We start from the raw sequence: 10477 nt of genomic DNA, 5'->3' as shown, positions 1-10477 counted from the left end.
AAATAATGAAAGTTTATGAAGTAATAAATCAAAAGTTATAAAGACGTTAGACGTCCGTTATACAATCATTAGAAAGCTGTTATATAACCGTTAAAAAGCCGTTACAAAAATGATGACTTTCATGATGATCATAATTTCTAATAAATATTTCAAAATTACTGAAATATCTAACAAAAACAAAGAGGGTGACGGAACACCAACCGAGAAAGTCGACAATTTAATGTTACGCATTGAAAGCATGCATTTACATTGGCTTCGAGAAACACCCAGATCAAATCAAAGATGAAGGAGGACTCGTACACGATTTCTCCAGGTACAGGAATTAGACAAGGACACGAACGAGTAACGCAGAGAAACAGAGGCGGGTCCGCGTCCAAGCGAGACGAGGGTTGACGGAATGAGTGGGTGTGAATGGCAGAGTTGAATGAGAGTAGGGTTTTTGCAAGAAGATGGGGAAGGAGATTCGAGTTGCAAGAGAAGGATTTTATAGAAGAAAGCCAAGGGAACCGCTCTCGCTTTCCAAGAAGATGGGGAAGGGGATTCAAGCGCATGCAGCAGAAATGCACAAAACTTAAAGATAATATCCATAAAATTCAGGATATAATAGGCCATTTAACCCCCATATACACAATTGCCAAAAATACCAGTGCGCTTGTTTACCCAACAATTCTTCAATGTAGCAGTTAACCAACAATTGCAACGTTACACAAAATTCCAGTGAAGTCACCTTATTACAATATAGACTGTGTTTATTCAGAGTACTCAAACTTGAGATATATTTTAAGAGACGTCGCCATCTACGGATCCTGCTTTATGATAGCCGAGAGGTGGCACCTCACTAGGCAGAGTGCTTGATCTAGACGGGGTGCTTGGGGTGTTGAACTGATGAAGTTGGTGCTTCATAAGAGCAGAACCATTGGGGTTTCTCTTCTCCAAGCTCCTAAATGCTTCATCGAAATCTGTCTTCCTAGCAAGGATGACCTGAGCTATATTAGAATCTTTCAGGAGCTAGGTTTCAAATTCCTTCATAGGCCCAAACCAGGAGAATACGTCGATTAAAACATCCTTCCGCAGGAACTGGATTTCCTGATACAGCTCAGGCGATCCTCGCTTAGAACAGTAGTAGCTATTTCCTCTCGCCTCTTCCTCTGATGGAGGATCATAGAGGATCCAGTTTACATGCAGCAACACCTTCATTTGTGTCACTGCCATGTTCCTAAGCGCAGGACTCTAGGTCTTATGCTTTTTTCTTTGTTTTTTAACCCATATTCACCTAATAAAAATTTACCCTTTGAAGTCCTCAGGATCGTCCTCAGCATCTAACGTTCGACAAAGAGAAGTTGCATAGGCTTATGGTGATGCGCAACTGAACAGTAGAAGGCAGGCAAGTAATTCATTGTGACTGCAAGTTCAAGCATGCTAGGCGCAGCAGAAGTAGTAAGGGCGAGGAAATAAACTGCTTGAAACTTCACCCGAGTTCCTCCGCAATAGAGGCCCTTACCACTTTCTCAGGCTTCCGCAGCCTTTTCGACAGCAGTGATGAAGCTTATGGACTTCATTTTGTTGCAACATCTGCTCAAAACTCCCATGAGAAGACTTCAAGTGAAACGGGAGTCACCAAGAAACATGGCCACTGCCCAAGTACCCAACATAAGACACTCCCTCTCATCATTTCATGTCCACCATGTTTGACTTTTGGTCTTCACCCATACAACAAAGCCTACAGCAAAGCTGACTCTATTCTTATGATCTGCCATCCTTGTTTGATATTAATAGTTTTGTAAATCTGAAAGCCATTTTTTAAAATGGTTTTAGATCGTTTGATTTTTATTTATTTTTTCAGTTGAATTGTAATGTCTGATTTGATTTGTTTCTTTATTAATACTCCTTCATTTACCTATAAAGAGAATCTTCAAGTTATAATAAAGACATGTCATAAAAGAAGAAAGATATGTTATATCTCCCACCCCTAGAACAAGTAACACGGAGTTCAATGCTCCGATGAATGGAATTATCCTTAAGAGCACCGCTTTCACACCTTAGACATTTGTTCTTGTTTTTCACCTTATCTAACAAATATTCCAACTGTCCCATGTATCACCTGACATGGCATTCTTTTATTTTCTTAGATTTCAGTTTTAAACCTTTCCCATCTATCACTCAGTTACATTACTAATGATCGAGCCCCTAGGTTGGATGGACATATTGCACAACGCGACCAAGTCCAAGTCAAATAGAAATCCTCCCCAACTATCAATAAAACGGGGACTCTGGTTTGGGCTTCTTCCATATCTCTAACCTCTTTTCTTTTTACTTTTTACTTTTTTTCCAATTCAATAGATTGAAACAAGGCTAAAATTTGACCAATGCCCACCAAGATATGGCCAAAAATAAATAAGATAAAAGACCTTTTGGCATGAGATTCCTTTCAAAGGAGGAAAACTTCTAGTGGCAGTTTCGCATCTACAAGGGCAAAACAAAGTGCATCATTCCACCCCCCCACCATATTGATAGGGCCGACTGCCAATTATGAATATGCTCACAGTACTCATCAACCTCTATAACTAAGCTACCTGCCCATAAAGGAAATTTGAATGACAAGCCAAGGACCAAACCTAATGAGGATGCTTAATTCAGGAAAAGAAAGGCCGCTAGAGATAAAAGGTTCTCCCAAAGATTTCTAGCTAAAACACCATTCCTCCATTTCTATCAAAGCTTGCAAGAAAAGTTTCAGGATCTTGTTGTGTTGTGACTGATCATTGGGTGGAAATGTAATCATCTCCAAAAGAATTGCACAGATCATAAAATATTTCCGAAACATGTAAACTAAAGAAGAGCTGTGATACTCTATTGAAAACAAATAGTCATGTGACATAGGGACCAAGAGAAGACCGCTGTTTATGATTATAAAAAAGCACAAATGTTCAAATCATAGAAAATTAGAAATTCCAAGTCTTTTTTCCAATATAAGAGTCAGCAGCTGCGTCAGCGTCCAATCCGGATGGGCCTCCTCCTTGTACCATTTGCTCGTGCCGCTGTGTGTTCTGAACTCATCAAAATGGAAAAACTATCTTGTTCATACGTCCCGCATCCAAATCTTATTCAAGTCCGTCCCTGGTCCCACGATCACCCGCTTCACGCCCGATAATACTGTAGGACAGAATAAATTATTCACTGTCAACTAAACGCAACAGAAACAGTCATCAACTTTGTATTCCGATGCAACCCGAGCTCTCTCTACCCATGACTAGACATCTAGGCATTGAAATGCTTTCGAATTGCTATCTATAAAAGGGATCATAATCCACACCTTAGCTCGGAAACTGTTGATGATTCCAATTAGCCACCTATCACCAGTGATTTTCCTGACTATTCGTACTAGCAGCTGCTTTGACATCCTTCTCTCCTGGAAAATGATGATCATGAAATAATTCAACATTAGGTAAGCAAAAAGAAAAACGGCGTGATAACAATGTTGATATGGCATTTACTTTGTAAGCTTTATAATACTTTGAGACCAAATCAATGTCAGATGGAGGGAAGGTTTTCGAGAATTCCTTCATGAAAAACCGAAACGGGATGTAAGGGGAGTTTGGATTCCATTTCTTCGGAGTTCTCAGTGACCCTATTACGTATAAATTCCACAAATTATCAGGCCGGTTGATAAAACAGACAAAGTCAAACACACAAATATGATCAATGCAAAAAGCAGGATCGGGAAAGAAAATTGGATTACCTCTTGAGAAACAAGGGGCTCTAAAGCTGACAACAATCTCCGGCAACACATGAGTGTTCATGTGGGTGCTCCAAATTATGTATCTTCTTGGAGATGATAAGTCATCGATGCCCGAATCGTACTGTTCTGAACTAGGGAGAGATTGTTCTGAGCCATGACTAACAAGCTCTGATTTCCCCAGTATGACACGGCAAAGCAACATATGTCGTAGGCCATCATTATCAACGGGAGCAGTCACAATGCTGCCAAAGCAATATAAAGAAAATATCTGAGGCATTTAACTACTCATCATACTTGGTCTACCGGATTTAACCAATCATAACATGAAAGGAAAATACAACAACTCGCTAAATACGACTTTCCAAACAGTATCTCTCTGATTATTTGTGCAATTACTAGTGGCGGACCTAACACCGCTAAGGCATCACCAAGAAACCATTTGAGGCCAATATTATCTTATGCACAACATTCTAACACGAGTCCAAAAACAACATGATCGTGAAATATACTAGTTCTATTAGATATAGCTGATCATATGTGACAAAGGAAATATGGTAACACGCTATGTTGACATATCTTCATTATCGTACCACTTTACAAATAGTATCTTAAAAGGGAACTCGTGTACCTTTCAAGAGGATGATTAAGTGGAGCAAAATAAACTCCACAACCAAAGAAGCCATTGTTCTCATGCTTCTCACTAAAGTTGAACCCACAGGAGAAGATCTTTGGGACTTCCTCCTTTGAGGTCGCACACCATGCGTAGCTCACGTTGGCGGTGTTGCTGCCGCCTTTCTTCTGCACTGCCTCTGAGTAAAGTTGAAAAGCCACGGCCCGTGCTTTCGCCGAGGAGCTGGAGTAGTCATTCTGGTGGATCGCCACCACAGTAACTTGCGCCCCAAGGTCACCTAGTTTTGAGACGAATGTCTGCTTGATAAAGCGGTAGACGGTGTCTCCCTCGCTGAGTTCCATCAGCTTGCTGCCATCGAACAGCAAAGAAGCAGATCCAGATTGATCAGCAGAGACAATGCTCAGGCAATTGGAGATGGACGAATCCAGAACCTGATCGTCCGCATCGTTCTTGTTCAGATCTGGACGTTCGACATCGATTGCCAGATGGTTGAACTCTTCAGCAACAACGTCAGAAGTGACGGTGGGGACAGTCAGTGACGAAGATTGATCGATGTAGTCCGACATTTTCTACCGAACCTGGAACGTCCAAATGATGCACGTTAAGAAAAATAACGAGAGATTGGCACGGATGGATTAAAAAATAAAAAACCGAGTTGCGGAACGAATGGAGATCAAAAGCTTTTAGTACATGAAATGACAATCGCAAAGCAAAGCCTCGCGGATCACCAACCCAAAACACTAACGAGAGGTTCTCCTGGTTTAATCGTCGAAAGAAGCAAAGGAGGCCTTAAAAACAAAGACAGCAGCGGACACGAAATGAGAAAGCTGACAACCTGATTCTCAGCAACAAAAGTGTGCATCGTTGGAAGCACAGAGGCTTCCGGGAAAGCGATTGTGGTTGGCTTCGAAGAAACACTGCGATGAAAGCGAAGGCAGGAGGGCTCTTACCCGAGATTTCTCCAGATACAGAACAGAGAAGGACGCGGACAAGGAACGAGCAGGAGGTAGGTCTGCTGTGTGCGTAACGGGGATGGCGAGGTTGAATGAGAGGAGCAGGGTTTGTGCTCGAAGAAGACGAAGAGAGGAGGTGGGGTTTGAGCTACGAGAGAAGGGTTTTATAGGAGAACACCAGCGGAATTGCTCTCGCGTTTCTCTCGCACGCGGATTTTCGAACCTTTCATTTGACGGTGTCGTCTGTGAAGTGCTTGTAGTTCTTACCGGCCGTTATTAAAAATAATAAAATAAAAAATACACACCCAAAAAAAAAAGAAAATGTTCTAATGCGAGGAATCATGTGCTAGTGTCTCTCATCTAAAGTAAATTAATTGGAATTTTGTCAACATTGAACATCATAATATAGAAATTTATCATTTTCAAATACCGTCTTCCTTGCATTTTTGCATGATCAGGGCATTGAAAATGGAATAATTCTTTACTAGGTATGGTTAACGGAACACCCTAAAAGTGTTAGTTAACAAGATCGTCTAATCATCGGTTTAGAATCTATCGGTGAAACGTAAAAGGTATAATATTTATGCATGAAACCGGTATGATTCTCTCGCTCGTTCGGGAGATTGATTGAGATTAGTTGAACTGTCCGAATTCTTGATATTCAGTCATAAATAGAAATCTTGTGGTTAGGTGCTAGAGCGGTCAACGAGCAACCTGAAGAAATATATATGTTATAGATACGGAAATTGAAAATCTACATATTAAGTATGCTTTAAGCACAAGAACGCAATAATGGTTCGTTAGCAAAATTAAATGAGCTTTTGCGTGGAATTAATCAAATGTCCCAAAATTTGAATATTCTATCATAAAATGATATTCCATTATTAGGTGCTGGAGTGACGACAAGCGACAATGCGAGAATACATTGCTTCGTGTTATGGATAATTAGTGCACTAAAATTGAAAAATTTACAAATTAAGTAAGCTCTTATAAGATTATCGTCCGACCAAAAAAAAAAGATTATAGAAAAAAATAAAATGGAAAAGTGAAAACAAAGAGGCGGTAGCCACCACAGGAATGAGATGTGTTGAACCGTGTGAGAAGACAATATTGCCCTTGGAGCTGTCCTTGACCTTAACCTCCGAAACGGGCAACCTGGCCTGTCTTCACCCACCGTTTTGCATGTAAATTGGTAAATCATTAATTACTAACCAAATGGAGAGGATAAGACAGAGATTTTCACAATCTCTTTTTCTGGCTTTTTTTTTTTTTGGTAAAATTATTAATTACAGACCAAGTGGAGAGGATAGGGCCGAGATTTCATACCATTTTTGGCTCTTTTCTTATTTATAAGGTAAAAATATTAATTACAGGCCAAATGGGGAGGATATGACTGAGATTTTCATAATAACTTTTTTTGGTTCTTTTCTTATTTATTTGGTAAAATCATAAATTACAGGCCAAATGGAGAGGATAGGACCCAGATTTTCATAACACTTTGTTTTGGTGTTCTTATTAATATGGTTAAATCATTAATTACAGGCCAAATGGAGAGGATAGGGAAGAGATTTTCATAATAGCTTTTCTGGCCATTTTCTTATTTATTTGGTAAAATAATTAATTACAGACCAAATGGAGAGGGTAGGATAGATAATTCCTTTTTGGCTTTTTCATTATTTGGTAACATGGTTGATTACAGATCAAATGGAGTTGATAAGATAGAGATTTTCATAACATCTTTTTTTGGCATTTTCTTTATTGTCGTACTTAATTTGTTTCACTAGTATTGATATTCGGGTTTAATGGTGAGTGGTCGGTGAGGGGAACCTCTTCTTTCTTGGCTGGAGCCAGATCGCAAGAGGGAGAGAGAGGGACGCGAGAGAGCTTGAGTGAGCGAGAGGTAACGACCCAGAGAGAGAGAGAGAGAGAGAGAACGAGAGCGAGAGCGAGAACGAGAACGAGCGTTTCGTCGTCGCCTGAGGTCCGCCCGTTGCTTGCCATTTGGACCCAGGTAGGCCTCCCTTTCGCCCGTGGGTCTTCCGTTTTTCAGGGTGCGTCGGGCCGGAGCTCGTGGCTGACTAGTTGGCACGAGCTTCGGTCCCTCCGGCCCCCATGGATCTCTAGCCAAGTCTCCGTGTGTTTTTGGTCGTGTTTCGAGGATCTTAGTACCATTTCGGGTCCCGGTTGAGTCGGAAATCTTAAGATTCGGTAATGCACGCGAACTGTTTGTATAAATGCTTGAGTGAAGCCCGCGTTAGTATCCTTGAACTTTTGTCCATTATAGGTAGGGGTGATCGGGTCCAGGGTAGGTAGGGTCTAGACCTGAACCCTGTTCCCGACCCTGTTATAACCGATTCTCTTTTTTTGACCCCTTTCCCGACCCTCGCTGTTTACATTGGACCCCGTTCCCCGACCCACCTTGTTTTTCCGTCCGGGAACAAATGGTCAACCCCGTTTATATTGGAACCTGTTTTGCAAAAATTAATGTACAACACTCATATTTAAAATAAAGCGTTTAACATTCATATCGATCAGCACATCCACCGTTGTAGCAAATAATTTGTACCTCATAACATCACTAGAAAAGGAAAAGAAAGAGAGTATTTCATCACACCACAGGTATCCACTCTTAACTCCATTGAGCATTTGTTGTAAAGAAAAGGCAAAAAGAAGAATTGATCGTATTCCAATGCCCCATCAACAAACCAATCATCGCATCTCGACCGCTTCCATGATATTTAAGCTGCAACAATGCCAACAATGGCATACATCAACTGCTGAAACCAGAAAAAAATAGAATGCAACAACTTGAGGCATTCGTTTTCTCACAAGAAAGATGTGCAATAACTTACCATTCTGAAACAACATGGATTCTCAAGCAGATATTCTGATCTGTCAAAGTTTGTGCTAACTTCTTCCCACTCCTCCTAGGTAATCACTCTTATATTTTTTTATAACTAGGATTGAGGCACCCACCTTAGGACCTTAGGTAGGCAAACCCCTGAAAATGTTTGTACTCAGTGGTGTGGGAATCAAACTTGTACGGCGTGCCAAATTCACACATATAAGTATGCCCTTAACCACTTAGTTGATCCTATGGGGTATATTGACTATCTTATATCACCACACTAGAGCATTAACTTGACATGTCATTGTAAAGGGCTCTTTTACGGAGCAAGTATGAAGCACATGGTCCACTATAATGAAATTAATTTGTTAGAAGACCAAAAGATGATACTCCAAAAATGAAGCGCTATAACTACAGAGATTCAAATTGATGATAATATATCAAAACATATATACAGTGGAAAGACAAAAGTTGGTGGAAGGAATAGAACATGACAACTACAAGTTTCACTTAGGAAGCCAACACCAAGCAAGACAAACGTTAGCTTTAAAGTGATATCCTCACTTGAAGAAGTTGACCATCAATCCACTCAAAAGAAAAAATAAGAAGTGCAAATCTACTGATGATATGATCATACTACAAGTTCTGGTGCTAAACCAAATTCAAGTCAACCAAAAGGAAAAGGAGCCAAGGAGCCACTTAATCGGGCAGTAAAGCGAAAAACCCAAGGAAACACCAAATACATAGCGCGAGAAGAAATTTAGCCTCTGAGGTAATACAGCAAGCATAAGATACATCAATTACTTCATACAAGTTAAGAAATTTGACAAAGCTTCTTTAAGCAATCGACTGAGACTCCAATTTCATAATATCTCCTCAGTTATACATACATATATATGACCAGACACATGATGAAGCAGTTTTGCCACCTAGAACTATGTGTTATTATCAGATCAGTGTAACCACTCATTGTGAGAGAAGACTTAATTTCATGCATCAACTTTAAGGTCTAAACTGAATAAGATCCACATTAGTCTCGGTTGATCAAATCATGCGTGAAATAGGAGCAGACCAGCATCATAGAGAGAAAGGGCACAAAGAAAGATCAACAAACAAAATCAAAGCCATGACCGGATCATGACTCATTTCTATGTTCTCAGGTGCATGAGCATCCCCTGGAAAGGGGAGAGACACATTAGAGTCAGCGCATGACAAGTCAACGCACCTATAGCCATGTCCACAAAAATGAATATTCACAACGCAATAAAAACAAATTGCTGAGTAGCCAAATGCTTAATCCTCCAAATATTAAATCCACGCCTTCGTGCAGCTCAAAAAATCAGATAAATTGACAATCACCACAATTTCAACACAAAAGCACAAGCAGATAAAGAGCGATAACCCCTAAAATTCAGATGATGAAAAAGCTGATCACAAAGTTGAAATTATTCAGACCCAGATCTGCAGCCCACAGGCACAGATGAACCTCACAGAGAGAAAATCGCAGATCCAAGCTACTCACCAAAAAAAGGCAAAGCAGCAATCTCTATTCACAAAACAAACACAGACCCAAAAACCAAAATCGTGATTCACAATAACCTCAAATGCTCGTTCGCTCGTTCGCTCAACTCCTGACCAATTCTCAAGATTCGTCCCACCGAGAAAAAAAAACACCAGACTTGCAATACAAGAACGAATCAAAAGAGCAAACATCGACAGCGCCGGCGCGGGGGTAAGTAGAACTAATTAGCCGGCAGCTCAAGACGAAGAGTAAAAATCGTGCTTACCAGCGACGGCGCCGGCACGGGGGACGGGGACTTGCCGAACAGCTCGGCGTGGAGGAGGACGCTGTCAACGATGAAGATCGCGACGGGGTGGACTTGAGCACCGTGCTGGCCACCCGTGAGAAGTCGACCCGGTGTCGAGACGAGGAGGCTCGCGAACGTCTTGCACCCAACCTTCTCGAGCAGCGAGGCTGACGGCGCCGGGGTGGCGAGGATGGCCGGGACCAAGATGGGGGCACTGATCTGGAGGAAGGCGATGCTGCTTCCGCTCGGATGGATCGGTGGAGGTGAGACCGTGAGAGGCTGAGAGCGACGAGCGTGCTGCGTGAGAGACCGAGAGTAAGGTTAGAAAGTCTAGGGTTTTGTTTTGGGGCCCAAAACCGGTTCTCAAACCGGTTCCCAAACCGATCCGGTCGATCCGGTTCCCGGGTGGGTATTCCCTCGGAACCGGTTCCTGGACCGGTTCAAACAGGGTCTGAGCTTTGGGAACCGGTTCCCGGACTGGTTTCAACCGGAACCGATTCC

At 41.5% G+C, this 10477-nt stretch overlaps 1 protein-coding gene and 1 long non-coding RNA gene across 3 annotated transcripts; both read right to left on the bottom strand.

The window, feature by feature from the left end:
* Nucleotides 1–2881: 2881 nt before the first annotated feature.
* Nucleotides 2882–5445, bottom strand: LOC104434289 (probable inactive poly [ADP-ribose] polymerase SRO5). 2 transcript variants are annotated; one of them, XM_010047248.3, is made up of 6 exons: nt 5318–5445; nt 4365–4945; nt 3737–3978; nt 3492–3625; nt 3311–3406; nt 2882–3150 (listed from the first exon to the last, which is right to left on the bottom strand). In XM_010047248.3, exons 2-6 carry the CDS (start codon nt 4931–4933, stop codon nt 3136–3138), a joined length of 1056 nt encoding a protein of 351 aa, XP_010045550.2. In that variant the 5' UTR covers nt 4934–4945; nt 5318–5445; the 3' UTR covers nt 2882–3135. The 2 variants fall into 2 exon arrangements, with proteins under 2 accessions (XP_010045550.2, XP_039161141.1); XM_039305207.1 differs by lacking the exon at nt 3492–3625.
* A 2487-nt stretch (nt 5446–7932) lies between these two features.
* On the bottom strand, nt 7933–10021 carry LOC104431321. The gene is made up of 3 exons (XR_001983622.2): nt 9956–10021; nt 8173–8321; nt 7933–8063 (listed from the first exon to the last, which is right to left on the bottom strand). It is a non-coding gene; the product is annotated as an uncharacterized LOC104431321 (long non-coding RNA).
* Between the last annotated feature and the right edge of the window lie 456 nt (nt 10022–10477).

The sequence above is a fragment of the Eucalyptus grandis genome, chromosome 2, assembly GCF_016545825.1.
Source record: "Eucalyptus grandis isolate ANBG69807.140 chromosome 2, ASM1654582v1, whole genome shotgun sequence".
NCBI lineage: Eukaryota > Viridiplantae > Streptophyta > Magnoliopsida > Myrtales > Myrtaceae > Eucalyptus > Eucalyptus grandis.
This window is presented reverse-complemented; position numbering and strand designations above follow the sequence as displayed.

Coding starts and splice junctions, on each gene's coding strand:
- LOC104434289 (XM_010047248.3), bottom strand. CDS start 4,933: ATGTCGGACTACATCGATCAATCTTCGTCACTGACTGTCCCCACCGTC. Junction 3,979..4,364: donor CTTAATCATCCTCTTGAAAG/GTACACGAGTTC, acceptor TTGCTTTGGCAG/CATTGTGACTGCTCCCGTTG. Junction 3,626..3,736: donor AGCCCCTTGTTTCTCAAGAG/GTAATCCAATTT, acceptor TATACGTAATAG/GGTCACTGAGAACTCCGAAG.